Genomic DNA, 27,283 nt, shown 5'->3' with positions numbered 1-27,283 from the left:
CACATGGAATGCATTTCAATTAACAGGTGTGCCTAGTTAAAAGTTAATTTGTGGAATTTCTTTCCTACTTAATGCATTTGAACCAATCAGTTGTGTTGTGACAAGTGGTATACAGAAGATAGCCCTATTTGGTAAAAGACCAAGTCCATATTATGGCAAGAACAGCTCAAATAAGCAAAGAGAAACGGCAGTCAATCATTACTTTAAGACATGAAGGTCAATCAATGCAGAACATTTCAAGAACTTTGAAAGTTTCTTCATGTGCAGTCACAAAAACCATCAAGCGCTATGATGAAACAGGCTCTCATCATGAGAAACGCAACAGGAAAGGAATACCCAGAGGACAAGTTCATTAGAGTTACAAGCCTCAGAAATTGCAGCCCAAATAAATGTTTGAGTTCAAGTAACAGACATCTCAACATCAAATGTTCAGGGGAGACTGCATGAATCAGGCCTTCATGGCTGAATTGCTGCAAAGAAACCAATACTAAAAGGACAATAAGAAGAAGAGGCTTGCTTGGGCCAAGAAACACAAGCAATGGAAATTAGACTGTTGGAAATCTGTCCTTTGGTCTAATTACACCAAGTTTGAGATTTTTGTTTCCAATCGCTGTGTCTTTGTGAAACGCGTGGTAGGTGAACGGATCATGTGTAGTTCCCACCATGAAGCATGGAGGTGGTGGTGTGATAGTGCTTTGTTGGTGACACTGTCTGGGATTTTTTTAGAATGCAAGGCATACTTAACCAGCATGGCTATCACAGCATTCTGCAGCACTACGCCATCCCATATGGTTTGCGTTTCGTGGGACTATAATTTGTTTTTCAACAGGACAATGACCCAACACACCTCCAGGCTGTGTAAGGGCTATTTGACGAAGAAAGAGAGTGATGGAGTGCTGCATCAGACCTTGCCTCACAAATCACCTGACCTAATCCCAATTGAGATGATTTGGGATGAGTTGGACCACAGAGTAAAGGAAAAGCAGGCATCAAGTGCTCAGCATATGTGGGAACTCCAAGACTATTGGGAAAGCATTCCAGGTGATGCTGGTTGAGAGAATGCCAAGAGTGTGAAAAGCTGTCATCAAGGTGGCTACTTTGAAGAATCTAAAACATATTCTGATTTCTTTAACACTTTTGTATAATATGATTCCATGTGTGTTATTTCATAGTTTTGATGTATTCACTATTATTCTACAATATAGAACATAGTAAAAAGAAAAGAAAAACCCTTGAGTGAGTAGGTGTGTCCAAACTTTTGACTGGTACTATATTATTAATGTTGGCTCTCCATGTACATTTAAGGGCCAGTGGGTCTAGAGGGAAGCCGTGCTTCCCTGTTCTGGCCAAATTGTAATTTTAGTAAGTCAATCATTGTGGAACCTGACCACACGACTAGACAGTAGTCCAGGTGCGACAGAACTAGGGCCTGTTGGACCTGCTTTGTTGACAGCGATGTTAAGAAAGCAGCGCAACGCTTTATTATGGACAGACCTCTCCCTATTTTAGCTCCCTATTATTATGTTTTGACCACGACAGTTAACAATCCAGTGTTACTCAAAAAAGTTTAGTCTTCTCAACTTCTACACTATTCATTGTAAGATTTAGTTTTAGGGTTTAGTGAAAGATTTGCCCCAAACACAATGCTTTTCGTTTTTGAAAAATTTAGCACTAACTTATTTCTTGCCACCCATTATTAAACTGACTGCAACTCTTTATTAAGTGTTGCAGTGATTTCACTTGCGGTGGTAGCTGACATGTATAGTGTTGAGTCATCAGCATACATAGACGCACAGGCTTTACTCAGAGCCAGTTGCAGGTCATTAGCAAAGATTGAAAAAAGTAAGGGGCCTAGACAGCTACCCTGAATGCCTGACTGCCTGGATTGTGTTGGAGAGGCTAGACAGTTAGCTATCGATGAATAGCAAGGGATATAAAGTTATAACACATATGTTTTTCCAGCAGCAGAATATGATTGACAATGTAAAAAGATGCACGGAAGTCTAACAAAACAGCTCCCACAATATTTCACTCAACCAATCATTTGTGTAAGTGCCGTACATGTTAAATGCCCTTCCCTATAAGTGTGCTGAAAATAAGTTGTTAGTTTGTGAAATAGCATTGTATCTGGTAAAACACAATTTTTCCCAAAAGTTTACTAAGGGTTGGTAACAGGCTGTTTGGGCAGCTGTTTGAGCTATTCTTGGGTAGAGAAATGACTTTTGCTTCCCTCCAGGTCTGAGGGCACACACTTTCCTGCTGGCTTAGATTAAAGAGATGGCAAATATGAGTGGCAATGTCATCCACCATCATCCTCAGTAATTTTCCATCCAAGTTGTCAGACACAGGTGGCTTGTCATTGTTGATAGACAGCAATATATATTTTTTTTTTACCGCTTCCACACTCACTTTACGGAATAAAAAATGACAATGCTTGGATTTCATAATTTGGTCAGTTATGCATGGATGTGTAGGTTCAGAATTTGTTGTTGGCATGTTATGCCTAAATGTGCTAATCATGCCAGTGAAAGAAAATCATTAGTGCAGTTGGCAATATCAGTGGGTTTTGTGATGAATGAGCCATCTGAATGAATGATGGAGTGGAGTTCGCCTTTTTGTCCAAAATTTCATTGAAGGTGCTCCAAAGCATTTTACTATGATTCTTTATATAATTTGTCTTGGTTTCATAGTACAGTGTCTTATTTTTGTTCAGTTCAATTTCCAGTATGTTTGACAATCGGCTGTGCAGCCAAACTTATTTGCCATCCCTTTTGCCTCATCCTTAATGGGTGTATGCTTATTAGTAACTGGAATAAACAATTTCATAAATGTGTTAAATGCAGTTGCTCCTCATTACACACCACAGACCAGCAAATATTCTTTACATCTTCAACATAGGATTCACTCCAAAACATATTGTATGACCTGTTATACACTATATTAGGCCCAGCCTTTGGAACTTTGGTTTTCCTAGATATGGCCACTCTAATATGATCACCACATCTGATAGATTTGGATTTTGCTTTAGAGCAGATTTCGGCAGCATTTGTAAAGATGTGATCAATACATGGTGATTTCATTCCTGTGCTGTTTGGAAATAACCTGGTAGGTTGACTCATAACCTGAACCAGGTTGCAGGCACTGTTTACAGCTTGAAGGTTTACTTGAGTGGCCAGTTTGATGAAAGCCAGTCAATATTTAGGTCAAGCAGAATATATACCTCTGTTGACATCACATACATTGTCAAGCATTTCACACATATTATCCAGACACTGACTGTTAGCACTAGGTGGTCTATAGCAGCTTCCCAACAGAATGGGCTTTAGGTGAGGCAGATGAGCCTGTAGCCATATTACTTCAACAGCATTTGACATCACATCCTTTCTAAGCTTTACAGAAATATGACTGAACATCAACTGCAAAACATCCACCATTGGCATTTGTTTCTTCTGAAGATGGACTTCCTACTTGGGCAAACCGACTCAGTAAAACTCATAGGTGCATGATTACTGCATATAATAGCTCTAGGATTGACAGAAGCATTCAGAGGACTTAAAGAGACAAAAATGTGATTACTTACATTATGACTGCCAACACTTCTGGGACAATGTAAATCTGCAAAAGCACTACGACAACCAAGCGACATAATGGTAGGGGTTATCGGAGCATGGCTCGGGTCACTGATAAGTCATTGTCTCAAGGTAACCTTGAAATGCACAGACAGGGTCCAGGAGCCAGGATGATTTGGATGGACTCCATCATTCCTGTAGAGCATCTTCTGTTTCCAAAAGGTGTCAAAGTGACCTATAAAAGTTATGCCAACAGAGATACAATAATAATTAATTAGGCTATTTAAATTTGGCATTTTAATTACATTTACTTAGGGAAAGCTACCCTAGCCTTATGGACACGCCACCTACGAGCCAATGTAGGCCATAGTAGAAAAGTTGACCTATTCTACAGATCAGAACATTCACCTTAACATTTTGACAAACTATTACTTTTTAACATTATTAGCGCAGCAACGCTCACAATGCAGTAGTCTACGCACAAATGAACATTTGGCTACCGGGCAATGAAAGAAAGTTGAAAACCAATAGAAAACAAGAGAAATAGGCTACTGGCTTCATTGGCATATAAAAGTCTTTATAAAATAATTGCCTCCACGGATACGGTTGGATTTTGCCTCGGCAGCTTTGAAGCAAGGTAAAACATACCTTATGATATGTAGTAAAACATTCAGGTTTCAAACAATTAAGTAGCTTTATGTTTTCAAAATGCATACTGCCTCTAGCTCATTGCAAAGTGGTGTGTGACGTGCTGATGAAGCCTACCTTCCGTTGCCCATACATTTAAAATGGCGAATGGGAAGGGCGCTTCAATTACCAGCTGAGAAATAAAAAATAGCAGCTCTTTTAATCATGGCCAAAAAAACGATTTTTAACACACGATTGCATTTAGAATTGTTGTGCAATGATTGGGCTTATAAAAGCACAGTGACAGATTTTCAGCTCAAAGGCTCTGTATCTAAATAACATGCATAACAAATATACACACGGGCCAATTTAATTACACTAAATTATGCAAATTAACCCATAGACTGATAAGCATGACTGGTCAAATTGTATTTCCATCCATGAATAGGTTAAAAAGCATTATTTCACAATGAGATTTTTTTCCTTCTCCTGGACAATTGGCCAGTGCCAATTAGATATAGATATATATATATATATTTATTTATTTACCGGCAAACAGAAACCCTGACACACACACACACACACACACACACGACAGAGAGTCAAAGACAGGGGAGGAGGACTGGAGAGGGCCATATCTGTGCTACTCTGTTTTAAGTGCTGTAGGATTTGACTGGAGTATTTGAGAGCATGCTTTCTCTAACCACTAACCTCAACACCACTGAGAGCTAAGAGCTCTGCCTCCCGCCACCTCAACCTTACAGCATTCTATCAAGCTTTGTGTTTCTGACTCAGTCAGTTAAATATATATATATTTTTTTTTTGTTGCTTTGGAACCTTAGAAGTCATTAAAGTTCTGCTCCTTCTCCAGCCACTCCAAAAGCTAATAATTTTCATAGGGAGCATCTTGAGCAAAAACACCTCTCCTTCCAGATAGCTGGGGTTCAAGAAGCCAGTCTTCAATCAATACCCATCAGACGAGCGAAGTGTCTGGGGAGGTCTGAACCTGGGATTGCAATCCAAACACGGGGTGATAGAATAGAATAACTTTAACTCCGTCCCTGTGCTATATGCTGGTCTCTAGGGCAAAACTAAAGGTCGGCCAGACAACAAGGGAGGGCTTCTGCTGGCTAATAAAACAGCCCACTTTATGAATGCATAACGATCCATGACCAGAAGGGTTGCTCAGCAGGAAAAACAGTAATTGGTAGCAGCCAGCTTCCCTGTGCTACACAATAAGAGGTTGGCCGATTAATTAGGGCCGATTTCAAGTTTTCATAACAATCGGAAATCGGTATTTTTGGACACCGATTTGGCCGATTTTCTTTGCACTTTTATTTAATCTTTATTTAACTAGGCAAGTCAGTTAACCTCTAGTGACACCCCATCCCATGAACGGGACCGTTGTCATCATCTGACACTAATTAGCATAACGCAACGGACATAAATATTCCTAGAAAATATTCCTATTCATGAAAATGACAAATGAAATATATTGAGACACAGATTAGCCTTTTGTTAATCACCCTGTCATCTCAGATTTTCTAAATATGCTTTTGTGTAAGTTTAGCGATATCCTAGCATAGCATTTTGTCCAGCTAGCAGCAGGTAACTTGGTCACGGAAATCAGAAAAGCAATCAAATTAAATTGTTTACCTTTGATGAGCTTCGGATGTTTTCACTCACGAGACTCCCAGTTAGATAGCCAATGTTCCTTTTTTCCAAAAATTTTATTTTTGTAGGCGAAATAGCGCCGTTTGTTCTTCACATTTGGCTGAGAAATCGACCGGAAATTGCGGTCACGACAATGCCGAAAAATATTCCAAATTAGCTCCATAATATCGACAGAAACATGGCAAACGTTGTTTTTAATCAATCCTCGAGGTGTTTTTCAAATATCTATTCGATAATATATCTGTCGAGACAATTCGTTTTTCAGTAGGACCGATTGGAATAATGGCTACCTCTGTATTTTACGCGAGAGTCACTATGGGAGCCATCAGGTGACCACTTGCGCAATGTAGCCGCTCTTCAACATTAATGCGTAAAACTACGTCACAATGCTGTAGACACCTTCGGGAATACGGAGAAAGCGTAATCTGGTTGATAGCCCATTCACTGCTCAATAGGGACGCAGCGCTTTCAAAACATGAGGCACTTCCAGATTGGATTTTTCTCAGGCTTTCGCCTGCAACATCAGTTCTGTTATACTCACAGACAATATTTTTACAGTTTTGGAAACTTTAGAGTGTTTTCTATCCTAAGCTGTCAATTATATGCATATTCTAGCATCTGGTCCTGACAAAATATCCTGTTTACTATGGGAACGTTATTTTTCCAAAAATGAAAATACTGCCCCCTAGTCACAAAAGAACACATTCTTATTTTCAATGACGGCCTAGGAACGGTGGGTTAACTGCCTCGTTCAGGGGCAGAACGACGATTTTTACCTTGTCAGCTCGGGGATTCAATCTTGCAACCTTACAGTTAACTAGTCCAACGCTCTAACAACCTGATTACATTGCACTCCATGAGGAGCCTGCCTGTTACGCGAATGCAGTAAGCCAAGGTAAGATGCTAGCTAGCATTAAACTTATCTTACAAAAAACAAATCAAATCATAATCACTAGTTAAACTAGTAATATCATTAACCATGTGTAGTTATCTAGCGTGTCCTGCGTTGCATATAATCGATGCGGTGCGTATCGTTGCTCCAATGTGTACCTAACCATAAACATCAATGCCTTTCTTAAAATCAATACACAGAAGTATATATTTTTAAACCTGCATATTTAGCTAAAAGAAATCCAGGTTAGCAGGCAATATTAACCAAGTGAAATTGTGTCACTTCTCTTGCATTCATTGCACGCAGAGTCAGTGTATATGCAACAGTTTGGGTCGCCTAATTTGCCAGAATTTATGACATAACATAACATTGAAGGTTGTGCAATGTAACAGCAATATTTAGACTTATGGATGCCACCCATTAGATAAAATACAGAACGGTTCCGTATTTCACTGAAAGAATAAACGTCTTGTTTTCAAGCTGATAGTTTCCAGATTCGACCATATTAATGACCTAACGCTTGTATTTCTGTGTGTTATTATGTTATAATTAAGTCTATGATCTGATAGAGCAGTCTGACTGAGCGATGGTAGGCACCAGCAGGCTCGTAAGCGTTCATTCAAACAGCACTTTCGTGCGTTTGCCAGCAGCTCTGCTGTTTATGACTTCAAGCCTATCAACTCCCGAGATTAGGCTGGTGTAACCGATGTGAAATGGCTAGCTAGTTAGCGGGGTGCGCGCTAATAGCGTTTCAAACGTCACTCGCTCTGAGACTTGGAGTAGTTATTCCCCTTGCTCTGCATGGCTAACGCTGCTTCAAGGGTGGCTGTTGTCGATGTGTTCCTGGTTCAAGCCCAGGTAGGAGCGAAGAGAGAGATGGAAGCTATACTGTTACACTGTCAATACTAAAGTGCCTATAAGAACATCCAATAGTCAAAGGTTAATGAAATACAAATGATAGAGAGAAATAGTCCTAGAATTCCTATAATAACTACAACCTAAAACTTCTTACCTGGGAATATTGAAGATTAATGTTAAAAGGAACCACCAGCTTTCATATGTTTTCATGTTCTGAGCAAGGAACTTAAACGTTAGCGTTCTTACATGGCACATATTTCACTTTTACTTTCTTCTCCAACACTTTGTTTTTGCATTATTTAAACCAAACGGAACATGTTTCATTATTTATTTGAGGCTAAATTGATTTTACTAAGTTAAAATAAGTGTTCATTCAGAATTGTTGTAATTGTCATTGTTACAAATAAATTGTCAGATTAATCGGTATCGGCTTAGTTTGGTCATCCAATAAATCGGTATCGGCGTTGAAAAATCATAATCAGTCGACCTCTACTACACAAGCACAGTTCAAAAGGTCCCCCTCCATAACTGTCTATAGGATAAATTCCATTAATGAATTTGTAAGTGTCACACATACGGATCGGTAGTGGCCAATGAGCACAGGCGAGGTGGGTGAAACCGATAAGTGGATGGACAGCTCGTGGAGGAGTGTTGGTGAGTCATTGTGGATAGATGTACAGTGCAGTGTATTGTGAGATGCTTGTCTGTGGACTGTTAAACTAACAGTGTAACAGTAGGCTGCATTGCCTCATCTGGGCCTCTGAGGTCAAGAGAGAATGGGATGTATGTCACCCAACAGGACAGAAAGAATAGCCCAGTCTCCTAGTGCAGTCTTGACAGCTTCTCTACATTTCTAGGAAGAGTTGTCTTCAGTGATGATGCAAATGATCTAATATGCTCCACGTTCACTCTATTAGAATGTAGAATGTGCTTGTATTACAACAGAGAAACCATAGACCAGTAGAATAGAAGGGAATAAGTGGTCGTTTGAGGTCAGGTGACACCACAAAACATTCGGCCCAATAGCAACTAGGCAATTGTCCCGTTGAAGAGCTAGCAAAGTTATAACGAATTAAAGGAGCTGCAATGCTGCACGCTTCTAAACCCCTATTGCCTAATTCCCATTCAATACGCCAGTCATTGGCAGAAACTGGAGGATATTCCTCTGGTGCCTTTGATCCTCTCCAGTCTGTTTACAGGGATTCTCTCAGAGACCCAGCGCCATGCACAGAAATAAAAGTCGGATCTACGGGAGCAAAATCTCTCCAAAATGATCATCTTGTCGCCGTAAGCCAGCGCATTAAAAATCCATGTCTGTGCTGCTGTGCGGTGCTGTGGCGTCGATGTCTCTTTTTCTCTCTCTCCTACCACAGCAAACCAGTGGAGCTCTTCCAGTCCCGCTAATTAAGACAAATCAGCTCACTCAGCTTGAGCCGTCTCTCCCAAGCACCAGACAAAGAGGGAAGACAGGGTTGACCCTGGGAAATAAGAGGAGTCAGATTGCGAGGAACATCTCTCAAGGACGTTTAGAGTTAGCCTGGCACTCCATATCACGCCCAGCACCTTCACCATCAATCACCTAGAACTAATGCAGACAGTAGAGAGAAAATTGCTAAGGTTTAAAGAAGCCAAGAAAGAGATTCTGTAGCCTCGGATGCCTCGAGAAGTGTTTGGGTCAAGCGAGAGAGAGCTGGTTGTTTTATGCAGCTGCTCTTTTCTAGGCTGGCAGAGTGGTTGGTTGGTTGGTTGGTGTGGTGTGTGTTTGTGTCAGAAAAGCGGAAATGATGTCTGCATTTAGAGGAAGCAAACATCTGTGGGCGCTGCCAGAAAAGCAACTTTGGATTCTATCCACCGGCGTTCAGGGCAAAACAAACAGCAACCCTGCCGTCAATGAAGAGCAAGGGGAACACAGTTTGTCAGCGTGTCCAAACCAACTGCTCACTGCAGATCCGAAAATGAACTAGGCACAAATTCAAGGACAAGAAACGTGTATAAAAATAAATAAATAAATAAAAACTTATTGGAGACTTTGAAAACTCAATAACCTTTAAGTACTTACAATCCCTGAGGGTCATGTGGTGAAATTAAATCACTCCTGGATTCAGTCTGTGCTGAACAGTCCTCAAAGGCTGTGAAGGGCGGTAGGTAGCCTAGCGGTGGATCGAATCCCTGAGTCAACTAGACGAAAAATCTGTCGATGTGCCCGTGGGAAAAGCACTTAATCCTAATTGCTCCTGTAAATCGCTCTGGATAAGAATGTATGCTAAATGCCGTAAATGTAAATGCTTTCTGGAATTGACCTCCTGGAAGAGGACGTTTCAGCAGTGTCACGGGTCTACAGGAGACCATGTTAATGAGCTTTTCCATTATGAGCTGCAAGGTCACCTCCATGGCTACAGCTGGAACATGTGCCTGTGTCCGACAAATATGTTTACCGCTGGGCTAATTCAATGTACCTTTCCTCCTCGAGATTCTCATCTGATATGAACGCCAACGTTTGTTAAACATTGAGAATTATAACGAGTGGATTGTTCTTTTTGCCTCTAGGAGTTCAGTGCTTAATACTAAACAATTTAGTGCCACTCTGCCTGTCTGAGAGACTGAGCTTGCACTGAGGGGGAAATAAAACAAATATATAAAAAATGGGGAGAGAAATGAATTGGCCCAGACTAAATTGAAATGAAGAGGCTCCCTCGGCACTAATATGAATGCTCCTCAGATATTGGATTTCCCAGTTTCCCAGTTGGACTCTCAGAAATGAGAAACTGTACTCACGGTCAGCGATGTACTCTGCGGATGTGGCGGGCACAGCTGGCTCTGCGGGTACTTCCTCTGGCTTGGTTGCCATGATGGCGGCAGCAGCAGCAGCGGCTCCGTTACGTTCCTGCTGGGTTTTCCGGATCAGCGCTGCCAGTGGATGGTCTGGGTCCATGACTTGGAGGGGCTACAACACAAATAGATGTGGTTAAAAGGCTTAGAACTACTGGTCAGCATAACCCCCAACAATTACATTTGAGTCATTTAGCAGATGCTCTTATACAGAGCAACTTATAGGAGCAATTAGGGTTAAGTGCCTTGCTCAAGGGTACATAGACAGATTTTTCACCTAGTTGGCTTGGGGACTTGAACCATTGACCTTCCAGTTACCGGGCCAACGCTCTGAACCACTAGGTAACCGGTCCCAACAATAGGAAGCTATAGCGGTGAAACTGAGACACCTCTGGCTGATGGAGAGGACAAACAGCGCAAGACAGAGTAATGGTTCTAACTAGCTGATACATGTGTCATGTTATGACCTACTTATTACAACTCATTTAGCATGAAGTTTGGACTAATATACTAGTTGAATAATATGTAAACATGTACACTGATGATTTATACAGGTGTTTCTAGCCTTGTGTGTGCAATAAGAGTTGACATACAAGTTATCAAAACCCTTTAAAAGAACAGACTAAAGGATCTAAAGGAAAGATGGGACTCTTGATATTCAAGTAAATTGGGAAAGAAAATCAAATGTACGTTTAAAGGATTGAGGCCTTTTTTTAAATTTGGGACGAAAATCTGATCACATTGGTTTATTTAAGAGCCTTTTATCTCTTCATTTACTTAGCGCAATTCACTCGGAATTACAACAAGTGACAGTGATTAAACATACAGAATATTAAATCAAGAGATGAGGAGAAAAATACTTGATGGTAGCTCATCCTCAACCACAAAAATCTAAGCACTTTGAAGTGAGACACACTTTGAAATCAGGCCCAATTATGCTGTTGAATACAACAACTTAACAGTAATGTGTGATTAATTCAAAAGTCTATGGGCTTTTGAACATTAAAAACCTAACCATGGGCTAATTAGCAAATGGTCAAACCCTATAAAAAAAATACAGTATAAGTCATTAGACAAATTGTGGGTTGGCTTGAACGGGCAAAGCCCGTATGGATGGGAGATAATTGCTCTAGAAAGGCCCTGAGATGAACTAATTCCATGGTTTTATGGTTTCTTTATTCCCTTCAAATACAAGATAACTATGTCTAAATAAGACAGACCAAAGCAATATGGTGGAGACTTCGAGTGCTTTTCACAATAATGCTTTCTCATATCCAATTATCTCAGCTAAGGCTGGGGGATGTCAACCTTTGTCCTATCGCAGGCCTGGGCAATTATTTTCATGGAGGGCCATATTAGAATATATTTTTGCCATCGCAGGCTGGAATCATATTACAGGATTATACATCATGTGTATGACTGTTCTGACAGATATCTACTGTAAATCACATCCAGATATGCTACTTATTTTACTTTTTTAACATGAACAGAAATAAACCTCCAATAAATATTTCCCTGTGGTTGTGCTCTTCATCGACTGCACTGATGCAAGCTCCTCTGTAATTTCAGTGTCTGGGGGTATGCCTCGTAAGAATATCAACAACTGCGCCGCGACACGTTCATCACTGCTCTCATCCAGGGCCAACGAGAAATAGGTGAAATCCTTTACCATGTCTTTCAACTGTTGTTCCATATTCATTACGGTGGCTTCAACACGCCGTGTCACTTGTTCGTCTTGACAGGGAAACATTTTCAAACAGTTCTTTCTTGTCGGGGCAAGGTATTACTGCAGAGTCAATTAAACTGGGGCGGCAGGTAGCCTAGTGGTTAGAGCGTTGGACTGAAATGTTGCTCGATCGAATCCCCGAGCTGACAAGGTAAAAATCTGTCGTTCTGCCCCTGAACAAAGCAGTTAACCCACTGTTCCTAGGCCGTCATCGTAAATAAGAATTTGTTCGTAACTGACTTGCCTAGTAAGATTAAAAAAACATTATTTAATTAGTTCACCCTTCAGCGAATGGCTTGCTATGATTAGCAATTTTGAGCGACAGTACATAGCTAGCTCTCGTAATTCTGTCATTTGCTGAATGCAGTTTTGTGTAAAGTCCCTGCTGCTTTTGCAACTGAGAAAGCAACTCTTTCGATGCATTTGCCCTCTGCTTAGAATACATTCCTATATTTCTCTGCACGCTTCGTCTGGACGTGTCGGAACAAGTTGTAGTCTTTCAAGACAGTGATGCCCTCTTTGCACACTAAGCTTTCCCTGATACCTCAATAAATATTTCGATGTCCACTCTTGCTCGAACACCCTACTTTCATGGTCTACTTTCCTTTTCGTTGAAAAACACATTTTTGCGCAATTTCTAGCTAGCTACTATTTGTAACTGTGACGTGTGTCAGCCACTGTCTGTCCTCATGCAGATGTTATTTATATGTGCCTTCAAAATAAATGTCCCAAAAGCGGTGGGAGTTAAATCATTATACAAAGGCGAGAATTCATTGGGCTTTTAATTTGAAAAACAAATACGTTTTTGAAAACTTTACTATAGCAAATTCTTTATGTAATCTGAGCATGATTCCGCGGGCCATATTGAATCAGGTCCCGAGCCGCATACGGCCCCTGGGCCGGCAAAAAACGTGATACACATTTTTGTATTATTTTTTAACCACCGTTTTCAGAACTAACTAATAATTGCCTCATCGTCCTCTCTTAATATTGTTTGTTCAATCGCTTATAAGGCTGTGATTGAGAATAGCCTATGCCTATAAACTCCCGACTTTCATTCTTGTTCTTTTTGAAAGCAGCAACTTTAGGACACCACCTTCTTAGGCTATTGGAATATTTGGGAAATAGGCTACGGTTCATAGCCTTAACTTGGACATTTGGTTTTCCGTATCGCATGGAGGGATAATTTATTTCTTAATAAGCTTAAACTTGTCATAATTTTTCTATTGGCTATTGACATTTTTTCATCTATAATTATTAGTCCCCTGGCTACCATACGTTTTAAGGTTATTCAAACTACTTTTTGAGATGGAACTCATTAGTTTCATTAATTGTTTGATCAGGAGAAAGCCATGCAAGCATAAAATGATGAACGCCCAAAGTCATATTCTTAGCCTATCAACAAGAGAGAGAGGGGAATTTTTATATTTTATAGTTAGACAAGATAGTTAAGTGTCCAATTTGTAAAATATTCAGTTCCCTTGACTATTTCCACATTTTGTTACGTTTGTATTTAATCAATTTTAGATGGTTTTTTTCTCTTCAATCTACACACAATACCCCATACTGACAAAGCAAAAACAGTTAATTTTTGAATATGTATTTTAATAAAAAAACGTAAATATCACATTTACATAAGTATTTAGATCCTATACTCAGTACTTTGTTGAAGCACCCTTGGCGCTACAAGCTTGGCACACCTGTATTGGGTAGTTTCTCCCATTCTTCACTGCAGATTCTTTCAAACTCCGTCAGATTGAAAATAGCTGTGCAGCGACGCTCCCCATCCAAAGTCTCTCCAGAAATGTTCGATCAGGTTCATGTCCAGCCTCTGGCTGGGCCAATCAAGGACATTCAGAGATTTGTCCCAAAGCCACTCCTGCGTTGTCTTGGCTTCTTGACACAACGCCCACTAGGCCCGGAGGCCAGCCGCACCAATGTGTCGGAGGAAACAAGGCATACCTGGGATGTCTCATGGTCTGACAAACACCCCTTTAGCTTGGCCACCTTCCACCGCATAAGTAAAAGGCCGCCATTGGCGGAGGCGGTGGATTGAGACGCAGCCCATGCAACAACAACAAAAAAGATATCTCTAGCTTAAACAGACGGATTTTGATGGGGCTTTTCGTATTATGCTAATTCGATTTTCGTGGGGAACTCGACATCGACTCTAGGGGGTTTAACTAAAATGGCTCATGCAATGGAATGCATTTTTTGTAATGTCAGTTGAATGAACAAATAACAGCACATATTGACGGTTACACTTCCTGCTTTTCCTTCTTGCTTTGCTCTTATGGGCGCCAGTCCACCCATTATGCCATCATTGACTTGAATGGGGAACCCGTTCTATTCATTCTATTTCTATGGCAGCACATGCGGTCAGGAGCGGAGGAGAGGATAAAATGTTTGTCTTAAAAATATTATTATTATTTATTTTTGCTATTCGAATGGTTATTACATTGACCGCAGTCATTTGGCTGACCAATAACCGTGATCCAAAGTTCCATGACAGTCACAGATCTGGTCCTTACCTTCATCAGCTCCTCAAGGCGAGAACTCTTCTTAGGAGCAAACAGGCTGGGGTGGAGGTAGTTCCCATCCCCATCATCGTCAGAATCATCAGACTCTATAGAAAGACATTAAAGTATGAATAAAGAATAATGGTTCATGTCTTAAGTACTTGCATTCTGAATTTGGTTCATGTATTGTGTTGTTAACATACATTCTGTGCCCCTGTTCTCAAAGATTTCACATGCATTATAGTATAAAACTATGTATCCCATACATTATTTCCAACACTTTCTATATGAACTCTTTTTGTTAACCTCTTTGACCCCCGTGGCTTACCCTGCGAGTCCTGCTTGTCGGATGCAGGGGTGTAGCGGCCCTCCTTCATGGCCTTCAGGATGTGTTTGTAGTAGGGGTTCAGGTAGTGTTCGAAGTTCAGGAAGTCAAATTGGGAGTTGCCAGACTGTTTGGCTTTCAAAACAATCTCAAACTGGGCCCCCTGCTGGCACACAAAGTTGGCGGTCCTCTCAATGATGGCATGGGTTTTGGTGGTCGCTGGCTGGAGAGGAGAACGGAAGAGCACACGCACTAAGTCAGCAGACAGGAAAGTTATCAACAAGGCAGGGCAAAAGAAGTGTGGGGTTAAGGATAGGTGACAACCTGGGGCCGTATGTATCAAGCATCTCAGAGTAGGAGTGCTGATCTAGGATCAGGTCCCCCCACTATCCATGTAATATTATTCATTGTGATCTAATAAGCAAAGGTGATCCTAAATCAGCACTCCTAATCTGAGACCCTTCATACATACGTATGAACATAACACGAGCCTGCTGCTGCCTACCACCGCTCAGTCAGACTGCTCTATCAAATCATAAACTTAATTATAACATAATAACACACAGAAATACGAGCCTTTGGTCATTAATATGGTCAAATCCAGAAACTATCATTTTGAAAACAAAACGTTTCTTTCAGTGAAATACGGAACCGTTCCGTATTTTATCTAACGGGTGGCATCCCTAAGTCAAAATATTGCTGTTACATTGCACAACCTTCAAAATTAATTACGGTCTTTGTTATGAGTAAATGGTCTTCACACAGTTCGCAACGAGCCAGGCGGCCCAAACTGCTGCTTGCAAGGAACGCAAGAGAAGTGACACAATTTTCTTTGTTAAAAGAAATTCATGTTAGCAGGCAATATTAACTAAATATGCAGGTTTAAAAATATATACTTGTGTAATGATTTTAAAGAAAGGCATTGATGTTTATGGTTAGGTACACGTTGGTGCAACGACAGTGCTTATTTCGAAAATGCGCTTGTTAAATCATCACCCGTTTGGCGAAGTAGGCTGTGATTCAATGAGAAATTAACAGGCACCACAAAAATTATATGCAACGGAGGACAAGCTAGATAATCTAGTAATATCATCAACCATGTGTAGTTAACTAGTGATTATGTTAAGATTGATTGTTTTTTATAAGATAAGTTTAATGCTAGCTAGCACCTTACCTTGGCTTCTTGCTGCACTCACGTAACAGGTAGTCAGCCATGCAGGCTCTTCGTGAAGTGCAATGTAATCGGTGTCCAAAAATGCAGATTCCCGATTGTTATGAAAACTTGAAATCGGCCCTAATTAATCAGCCATTCCGATTAGTCGGTCGACCTCTACTATAAAAAGGTCCATATAGCATGCACGATCGATTTTGTATTTCCACTTCCAATTTGCAAAGAAAGGAATCTGAAAATCTCACCCTAAACATTGTCAAATCACATTTGTACGCATTCCTCAGAGATCCTAGAACGTAACAAGACTTCACTATATATTAGGGGTGTAGTATATCCTATAGGACACCATATTTGGTCAGAGAGCGACACCTTCATGGCACGCCGATGACACGGGATGTCTTCACTTGAACGATTGTATCTTTGTCAAATAAGCACCAATTGGGGTCAAACAAAGCTAGCTAAATAGCCAATGAGCTGGGCTTGACGGGAGTATCCGGAGATCCTGTGTCTGTTGCAAAATGTAGGTGCTAACCTTTTGCGACAGTATTCCCTTTCCTTTTGGACAAAAATTATAAGAATATTCAGAGTTATGAAGTTATGAAAACTGGTTGTTTTGCAAATGTTGAACTTATAATATGGCTACTAATACTGGAAAAGTAAATAAAAGTCCAAGTATACAGATTTGATGATATTTTTGCATAAAAATGTAATATGAATGCAACGGTCTCCTTCACGATTTGCCCAAATGGTTCTGGTTGACTTCACACTAAATGTCATAGAGAACGCTCATACTTTAAGTTATCCATCTAAAACTTTACACATACACTGCTGCCGTCTTGTGGACACCATCGCAATTACAACCAGAGTGATGGCTAGAACTGGGACCTTTCTATTGCATTTCAAAGATGGTTGTAGAAAAAAAAAAGTTGTTTTTTTCTTTGTATTTTCTTCTACCAGATCTATTGTGTTATATTCTCCTACATTCAAAGTGTTTCCTTTCAAATGGTACCAATAATATGCATATCCTTGCTTCAGGGCCTGAGCTACAGGCAGTTAGATTCGGTATGTAATTTTAGACGAAAATTGACAAAAAGGGGCTTCTTGACTTTAACATACATTTACAAAATAGAAAACATTTGGATTTGATGTGATACATTATTAAATATCACTGAGGCTGTGTACTTTCAATGAATCATTTTCGTTAGGTACCCTGAGTACCAAAAAAAAGAGAGCGACAAATCGTGAAAATAAAATTTCTCATTAATCTAAAATAATGAATAATAAATGAAGACCTTTGGAGAGGAGACGCTTAGGCCTGCACTCTGTAGTAGCGTCCCTATTCACATACACTCCTAATGCATTCAGAGCCTCCAAGCGCTTGCGAGAGTAGAAAGCTCCGTAGCGGCAAATAACCTTGCAATTATGAAGATAAATGAGGAACAAGGAACTTCTTATGGAGTCATGATACACAGAGAGGCAGAGCGAGAGCTGATTCCTTCTCCCCAGCCCCCAGGATGTCAGACCGTCTGCTCGTGCTGCCTGAGCACTCAGACTTGTGATAATGTGGGGGAAATACAGCCACATCCACAGATTAATAATTCAGATCAGATATTCTGAGAATGGTGCCGGCTTTGACTAATTGACCGTTTCAAGGCAGAGCAATTGGAAGGGCTTTGCTGAGTCCCCAATCGAAATCTCATTACAAGGACACGTAGAAAGAAATCAGCAGGTAAGGATTCTGTGGCGTGGGTGGGCCCATTGTCTCACAGTGTGTCTACTCTGGACATCACAGAGGACGCTTTGACAGCCAGAGCGAGGGAGAACTATCTGTCACATGCATTTTATTGAATCACTTCGTGTGTGTGTTTGCGTAAGACTGAAGTTGGGTAGAGTGTGTGTGTGTGTGTGTGTGTGTATGTGTGTGAGAGAGAGAGAGAATCAAGGCCATGCTGAGATGAAAGCCTCCCAGTCTACAATAAAAAGAAGCCTGCAGATGAAAGGCGAGCGGCAGTCAATGGGGGAAGCAGCAGCAGAAGAATGGACAGCCTGTCCTGGTGGACTGAGATGGAGAGAGACAGTCAGGATGCAGGCCCCCTGATACTGGCTGATGCAAACCAAGGCAGCACAGACTCCTCTTCTCAGACTCCTCCCAGGCTGCAGGATGTGAGTGATGACCTCAATAACCTCCTCTAGATCAGACACCTTATCGTTCGCCTAGTCTCTGGCCTCACCACCTGTCTGTTGGCAGTCTGATGGGCCTCACAACATCAATACTACCTCACACACAGCCGTCACCAGCTGGGACTAAGTTCTGCTGGTATCTCTGCTCTGTTCCCTTCCTATTCTCTCTCTGTGGCTCCATAATAGGGATTGTTGTAGAAAAGGAACCGTTGACTGCCTGACCCACAATTTTAAAATGTAGTTATGACTCTGATCTGCCAAAAACCATTCTGCACCCCTGTGGTCCATCCTGTAGATTTAAGCATAAAGCAGTGGGACGTTGTGTAGGGCACTCACCAGCTCCACATCGGGGGGGATTGCCAGGCCCGGGGGTGCCACGTAGGGTTCCTCGCTCTCCTGCGGCTCTGCTTCTTCTGATGGGGAACAACCCATAAGGTCAGAGAGAGAAGAGAGGAAAATAGATTAGAATTCACCCTACAGTCACTGTGAAACACAGCCACTCAACATTTCCTCCTCTCCTTCCTCTACCCACTCTCATCCGGCCACATTGCTCGAGGCACTCAAAGTTTCAGCTTTACTTAATCTTAACTTTCTGGGAGGGCGCGGTCCCTGTCACAATTATTTACAACATCCAACCCCATCCCCCCCAGTGCGAAATAATAGGCAGACAAGTCAGCTGGAAATTAGATTACAATTTTATGCTTTGGTTCACTGTGGGGAGGCTGCAGATGGATGTAGGGGTAAGCACATTTAATGCCAAAAATGGCTGCCAAGGAGCCCAGCCTAGACCTTTTTACGGTTAATGGACGCCACTGTGCAGATTTAATCAAGCGCTCCGCCAGTCGCCCGAGGTGTGCCCCGGCACCACAACAGAGCCAAATGATTGGTTCATGCTGAGAACTCCATCCCTGACTAAATCAACCCCCCCCCCCTCCCACACACAGGAGGGGGTTTGTACTGCTGAGTAATCCCAGGCAGCGCTGGGCCAGGTTACACAATACTGATGACAGCACTCAGACACATAGCAATAGTACTGTACCATCTGCTGAGGAAGGGGCACCTGGGTGCTGGCTAGAGGGGGGGGGGGGGGGGGGGGGGGGGGGGGGGCACAAGTGCTGACAGCTTTCCCTACATCTCTTATTTAAGGATATAGGTACACGGTTCATTTCCGCGTTGACAATGTGTGGGCTAGCATGGTTGGGCTGTCAGGGACATTAGGTCTTGATAATAGCAGTGGCCTGGCTGATAAATAGGCCTGGTATTTAGGCTTTTGTCAACAGACTTCAAGCTGCAGAACAGTTTGCTGTTAGCTGTGTTATGAACGACTGTCTAATTAGAGGATAGAGCCAGGCCCGGCGTGAAGTAGAGTGTCCTGACAGACACTTTCATCATTAACACTCCCTCCCCCAGTGTTAGGTTGTCAGTCAAGATGTTGGACTGACCGTCACGACTTGACATTGACTGTCAAGTCCAAAGCAAAGATACTTTAGCACCAATGAGATAAAAGACTCTCTAGCTAAGTGCCTCAGGCTTTGAGACAATGTCCACATTTTGGAATCGGTTTACCCTCAATATGTGTGGATACTTGGACTGGCTAGTGCAGGCTGTCTCTGGGATACCAAACAGAATCCAGGCCTTAGTATTCATGTGGTTAGAGTGGGCCAAAACAGAGCCTAGTGGAGGGGTTGGAGCCCAGTACTGGACCTCACAGGTGATTAACAGTCAGTACAGTTGCAAGCCAGTAAGACTATTTCACATTCAGAGGTGAATCTTGAAAAGCTTTCTTTTTTTATAGCTCCAGGGCTTCAAATAGTGGTTTGCGTCTCCGGGGAGCCTGCCATGATAAAAAATGTATCATACGATTTTCATTGAAGCTAATGTGCGAGCCTCTCCACCAGCGGATTGATTTGTCGTGTGTGTGTGTGTGTAAAAGTTCAGATGCTTTCTCTCTTTCTCCTCTCTCATCCTCTATGGGCAGGTCAGAGGAGAAATGTTCAGTGGTTGAAAGTGGTGAGGAACTGTGAATATGTGTGCGTGAAATGTTTAAATCCTTTTGGACTGTAATGCGATTTGGGATTAAATAAATCAGTGTGCGTGTTCACCAGTCTCCCTGTTGGCCTCCTCTTCCTCAGTGGGTTGAGAAGGGTCGTAGTAGTCTGCACTGTAGCGGAAGCCCACTGAGTTATAGGTGCCTTCATCTGCGAGAGCTTCACTCAAACGCTTGTATTCTTCCTCTGTGTGGGACAAACATACACATTGAAAGAGTCATGAGAATGGTACGGTTAATTTATCGGAAAGCAGTCATAGAAGGCTACTGTACTCTAGCATGAGACAAAAGAAGAGGATTGATTCAAAATTATCATTCCATCCATCCTAGCTAGTTTCAAGGATGTGAACAGTGTCGTGAGCTGACATAACAGAAACTAAACCAGATGGAATTTTGTCTTACCTTACAAAACCCCTTTTCTGTTGCAATTCATCTCATAGCAAAGGACGGTGAGGAATGAAAGACAAAAATCACATCTAACATGATCAATATTTTTTATGTGTCTTGTGTTCCCACAATGGACAGATGGATAATTGCTAAAGCCCCACTACCCAAGGGCAAACAGCATGAGGGGACGAAAGTAACACAAATTACATGATGACTCATGCAATCCTGTCAGTTTGGGAATTAAACACCATATTTCCCTTAAACAGTCACTTATCTAATCGTCAGTGCTATTTCATTATAAGTGACAAACTCCTTGTTATAAAGTTTGCAGCATTGCTAAAATAACCTTAGGCTAGTCTGTGTTTGTAGCCTTAACACTTCAACTGCTAAAGCAGCCAGTTTGACTGATCATGACTTATTTATTTTTTATTACTCTGCCATTTTTTTACTCTCCCATTTATTTACTCATGCCCCCTTCCATCCTTGACTTTTCCTAAATAAGTCCATATAACACACTGCCGTTGTTCGAATCTTATATCACAAACAAAACTGGAGTTGCCCTCATAAAACTGGTTGTGTCATTTTTTTAAATGGTTCTCCTGCTGCCCCTCCTCCTCCCAACAGTAGGGCCTGCTCCGCTCCTTCTTCCGACAGTTGAAAGTGCAATGCATAGCTGATACTCACCCTGATAATTGCCTCGAAACTGAACCTAAACTAAACCGATACTAATTTCACACATATAACAGATTAAATCAATTAGTATGATGAGGAGAATGGGTGAGTTGATGAGCGAGGGGAAACAAAAGAAGCATAATGATATAATCACCAATTGTGAATGAAGAACATGGTGGGCCATTCTACTGTAATGATCCATTCTAATTATAGGCCTAATTTTAAAATGGTATGTGCCCAATATCAGTTCACCGAATCCAAGTAGTCTTATCAGTCTACTCTGGCTTACTTTGAGTAGGCTAAACAGCGAGCATGTGCGTAATTGTACATGACAAACTGATTTCGAGCTCTGGGAAAATATCCACACCGGGCAGCAGGCGTGAGTGTCAGAGAAAGTGATGCAGCTTGTGGAACCTTATGTTGGCAATGAGTGCAATGTCACCATGGACAATTTATTTACCTCACTGTCATTGGCACACAAGTTGCATGCAAAGAAAACACCATGAACAAAATAAGGCACCTGCACAGGCGTTGTACTCCACAACGGTGCTGAAAAATGACAGGACACAATCAAGAGAAAACCGGACACTATTACGCACTACAACCAAACACAGGTACGTCAAAGTGTGTCAAGCTCATCAGCTTGAAGGGGGGGGGTTGTCTTTCGATGCCCAGTGGATGTAGTGTTATAACGTGTTAAAACTGATGGGCATTTTACCACTCAATGCAATAAAATATACATCTTTGGACAGGAGGGGTACTTCTGTATGGAAAATCAGACAACGACATAAAAGTTAACGAAAAAAGTTCAACTTGACGGCATGTTCATAACAAGGCAGTACAACTGATGCTGATTATCGAAAATTACATTACATAGTCAGTCTCAACAATAGTCTATAATCAGTCATTCAACCAGACAGTGGCCGTCGGTTTGGGTTTTTACTCTACCTTCTATAATGGTATTTGGTTTGTTAAATGTGAGTAGGCATGTGTAAAGTCCATTTTTATAGTTTACTTCCGCTACTAATCTTCACACAGACCTAGTCCCACCCCCTGTCACTCAAGGAGCGCATTTGTTGTTGCTTGACCACAAGACACTTTCGTTCAGTCTGCATGGTCAATGCAGCACTTTTTTTATTTTATTTAACCTTCACTTAAATAGGCAAGTCAAATTCTTATTTGGAATGACGGCCTAGTGGGTTAACTTGGCAGTAATTTTACCCTGTCAGCTCGGGGATTCGATCGAGCAACCTTTCGTTTACAAGTCCAACGCTCTAACCACTAGGCTACTTGCCGTCCCTGCACATGCAACAACGTTTCCAATTGTATCCTAATAGAAATCTACAAGCGTTCTATGATTACAATATTAGTTTATGTTTCTACATCTGCGAACAGCTAGTTTGTATTTTCTTAGCATGTTATGCTAAATCGTGTTAGCCACTAATGCTAACCGCTAGTTAGCTGGCTAGCTAACAAAAGCTAATAAAAGTACTGACTCAGAGCAGACGTGGGTAGCTAATACTGCCTGATACCAGTGCTGGTGGAGGCTTAAATCAGCATGTTATGTGTGCAACAGTGTGTTCTAAATCAAAGAGGAATAGGCAAAGCATGAATATGTTGGCTATACGAATAAAGATTTAATGTAGCCAAAGATTATAGGGTCCCCTAGGAAACACGGACCATCACTTTGGTTCCTTCACTGTCCCAATAACTCATCAATGGTATTTTCATTCGTTGTCATGTCAAACAACACTGTTTTCAAAGTGCCCACTATTATTTATATTCTAACTATGGAATTATATTAAATATTCTATGTCCATGATTGCAAAAGTTCACACAAGTGCTTTGATCTAAATCGCAATTGCAAGATTTGGTTAAAAATAAGGCCTGGTATTTTGCCCATATCGAGGCAGTGTGGAAATTATCTCAAATGAGTGCAGGAAAAGCAGAAATGTATGAATATGCAGGAAATGATTTTAGGTTGAAGTTGAATTGAACAGTATAAAACAATACGAATGGAGAAAGACCCTTTGAAATCATTTAGAATATATGTTTCCACCCTAGGCTTACACACTACTCAAAGAAAATTTAGAACTTTTATTAATCAAAAACATCAAATACCATATGACATTTTGGCCATATCGCCCAGCCCTATCATGGACTTCGCAAACCTACTTACTAGAGGGTCTGCATGCACTGAAATGACCCCCGTACTTTAGGCTACATAGAATCTACCCTCTCAAACTCTCTCATCATCTTTGACATAGCTTCACTACCATACTTTTCTTTGCCATCCAAATAGGAATCAGATCAGAATGTGGAAATTGAACTGAGGTTATTACCTAGGATAACATGGCCTTTCTGTTGCCAGTACAGAGAGAAGGGCACATTAGCATACTGTAATCAAAACAACCTTCCAGTGCCTGAAAACATTCTGTTGATGGAGGTGTTACAGAATACATCACTGAAACTACAGCCTTTTGAAAGCTCATTCTGCCCGGTGAACATAAGGGGATTCATTCCATTATTCACTTTGGCACCTTATGTAGAACCTAATTGTTGCATAGCGTTTTCGTTTTCCTTTCAGTTAGAACTTCCAGTCATCTGAAACAGATGGCAAATGCAGAGGCTGAATGTCCCCACAAATGTGCGATTGAAACACATGAGCACTTCGTGAAATAATGAATTCACCACTGTCTTCCACAGCTTATCCAGATGAGCCGAGGCATTGCACAGCAGTTCAGACACCACAGACAGAGTATGATGCCCCCAGCTGTGAATCTGATAGACCTACCTTGTCTGGCTTCTTCCTCCAGCAGGTCTGTGTGCATGGCCAGGTACCGCTCCTCATCACACAGGGCCTCGATCCTGGCCTCCTCCTCGGACAGCTGGTAGTCTCTGTTCCACGAGCCTGCGTCGTACTCCGAGAGGTCATGTAAGTGACCACGCCCATCATACCTGTAGGGTGAAGAGAGGGGTTAGAGACATGAAGAATGCCAATTGAGAGAAAAGACAACACATGGACCTACTTACCAACACAGGTTGGACCCTAAAACAAAGAGTTTTTAACAACAAAAAGTACTACCTCAGTCACAAGTCTTTCACGAGGGAGTGTATGGTACTGGAACTGAGCAATCTCGTCACAATACAGACACAATAACCTGAACAACTCCCAACATAGGCTCTCTAGTGCAGTTTTCTGGCAAACTTACTCTGTGAATCTCATTCCTCTCTCAACAAATTGCTACGGAGCAACATCCCTGCATGAACACAGAAACAAACCAAAAGAAAACAACTCGCCTCTTACCTTACAAGGTTCAAGTTTCCCCCCTATAACACTCACCAATCCTCCTATATCTGTAAAAAAGGTACATCCACACAAACCCGAGCACATAAATACCTATCCGTAAGAACCCAAACGGACGATATTTTCCTGCGTTCGCTCCCCTCTTCCACCTCTCCAGAGTTCCTTCGTCGAAAGAGAGAAGTGGGCACTGGGGTTGGCATTGGGGGGTCAGGCAGGACCCCTTAGCCTTAGGCTACTAGCTGGGGAAATAAGGGCTGGTTATGTGATAGAGAGACACACACATACATTGGAAACAAGAGACAGGCCCAAAAAGATTAAGGTGGCTCAACGAGACCATGAAGGGCCAACATAATGTCCCCCCCTTCATGGTTCAAGTGGGTTTATTTCCAAATAAACAACTACTTTTACAGGTCATCATTGCCAACATGCTCTACAGCCTGCAAGAAAATGTTATTAGAAATGAACAACTGAAAGCAAAAGGGAAACAACTGAGTTTGGATACTTGGCAGGCATTAGTCAACAGTATAAGAGCCTACATTTTGACATGAATTACTGTGAACCACCTTAATTCACATATTTGACATACAGTAGTAGTTTGGGTTGAATTTGCCATGGTATTATCAACAAATTCGATTTCTTGGTGACTTGTTGGTAAGGTTTGAAGTTCTCATTTGAATTCAGTTTAGTGAAAGGCATTTAGAGATGTTAGGTTGTTTACATCCAAATTGTCTTGGAATTAACTGAACTGAATAACATACTTAACTTAATATTCTCATGTTGAAGCTACCAGAGCAAATACAAATACACCAAGACGCATAAGCCTCCCTTAAAAAGGGCAATGGGCAGTTAAGTAATACAAAGTTGAATACAATATAACTTGTAGACGATCTATAGTCCAAAACCCTGTAAACAAGTACATTGATGTATCTGTAAATATGAGGCAATTTTATAAGGGGCAATTTTAAACAACTTTCAGTCTCATGTAGAGCTTGTTCACTGTTGAAATATGACCCAAATAGTGGAGGAAGCCTCTGCTTCCTTTTGTTAATAGCTAATGTATCTTCGTTTACATGAGGCCAAAACTGACATTTATTAAGGAAGCTAGATAAAATGGTTCGCACACACTTGTACTTTCATGTGACAGTTATATTTGGAAAACTACGCCTTCAGCAAAACAATAATCCGATCGGTCCCTTCGAAAGACAGATCTGATTAGGAAAGTTGGTTAGGATAACAATTCCGTCTAGGTTTGTTCAACCGACCTATCAATCAGGATGTTCTTGTCCCCCATCCATGGTATGAGCTGTTTGCCCTGCTCGTGGAAGTGAGCCCTCTCGTCGTCCCGGAACAGCTTGCAGGCATAGCCGAACACCAAAAGCTCGGCATATTTTTTGCTGTCGCTCTCATTCTTCTTCACCGTCTTGTTGTTGTGGTCCCTCTTGCCCCCGCCTCGCCGATACATTCCAAATTAGCACGTGAAAACACGTAAAAGAAAGCTAGTGCGCTAACTAACGTTAGATAGGATATATCACTATCGTTTAATTATTGTCGTACTACAAAGTCTTTCTTTCTTCTTTAAAAAAAGAGGTGCGAAATGCCACAATAAACATACTCACAAAAAAAATATCTAACATGTGCAGCCATGTTGGAAAAGTTAGTAAATATGCTTTATGGTTCATGTGTGCAGATTCGTTAATTCAACCTCAAGATGGAAAACACCACACGTAAATCAAATCTTTCATTCCCCAATATTCTGATGAGAAAAAATTTGATTAATTATTTATTGATGTTGATAATAAATAACACATAATCTGTCATTTTATTAGCTACTACGCTCTCTTTTTGTATGTTGATTGCGCTACCATGTGATTGTGAAATAACTTTCGACAGAGACATGTATACTTCAGAACCCCTCGTCCAGCCTGAGTTTTCTCCTCTGTTTATCTTGTGAAGTTATTTTAGAGCCAGCAGCTAAGTAATTGCGTGTTTTATTTCATATATTTACAGTGAAAGATATGTTATTTTTCGAATGAAAACATAGCTACTGAGTTAATTGTTTGCTCTTTGTACCATCTGGTAAATTATTCATACACAAACACAAATAGCCTATTTGACATCTGTGCCTAAAATGCAATATTTATTAAAATATCTAGAATTAGTCAATGACAAGATGAACAATATATTCTTACAACATTATAACAATTTTAAACAAATGTAACCCCTTATCCTTTTACATTTTTATCAAAAGGCATGTGAAATGTTTCTGACATCTTCAAGTACTCATGTGTAGTGATTATTATTTATTTATTTAGTTTTATTTATTTATTTATTTCATGTTTACATATTGAAAAATATTTTTGTGTTGATATTCTTTGTGTTGATATATATTTTTTTATTTTTTATTTTGTATTATTATTATTCAAATGTAATTACATACACTACCGGTCAAAAGTTTTAGAACGCCTACTCATTCAAGGGTTTTTCTTTATTTGTACTATT

At 41.0% G+C, this 27,283-nt stretch overlaps 1 protein-coding gene across 2 annotated transcripts in view; it reads right to left on the bottom strand.

The window, feature by feature from the left end:
- The window catches only part of sfswap (splicing factor SWAP), a 122,573-nt gene extending 96,117 nt beyond the window's left edge, over positions 1-26,456 (bottom strand). The window contains exons 1-7 of one of the 2 annotated variants that reach the window (XM_036967198.2): positions 26,047-26,456; positions 24,272-24,435; positions 20,474-20,605; positions 18,708-18,784; positions 15,023-15,242; positions 14,707-14,801; positions 10,396-10,564 (exon numbers count right to left, since the gene is read on the bottom strand). In XM_036967198.2, coding sequence (XP_036823093.2) covers positions 10,396-10,564; positions 14,707-14,801; positions 15,023-15,242; positions 18,708-18,784; positions 20,474-20,605; positions 24,272-24,435; positions 26,047-26,246 — 1,057 coding nt within the window. In that variant the 5' untranslated portion in view covers positions 26,247-26,456. The remainder of the gene's footprint in view (positions 1-10,395; positions 10,565-14,706; positions 14,802-15,022; positions 15,243-18,707; positions 18,785-20,473; positions 20,606-24,271; positions 24,436-26,046) is intronic. The other variant, XM_036967199.2, reaches the window with a different exon arrangement.
- Between the last annotated feature and the right edge of the window lie 827 nt (positions 26,457-27,283).

This window comes from Oncorhynchus mykiss, chromosome 29 (genome assembly GCF_057628025.1).
Source record: "Oncorhynchus mykiss isolate SJ-2025 chromosome 29, ASM5762802v1, whole genome shotgun sequence".
NCBI classification, from domain to species: domain Eukaryota; kingdom Metazoa; phylum Chordata; class Actinopteri; order Salmoniformes; family Salmonidae; genus Oncorhynchus; species Oncorhynchus mykiss.
Note: the sequence above shows the minus strand (reverse complement) of the source record. Positions and strands in the feature narration are given on the sequence as shown.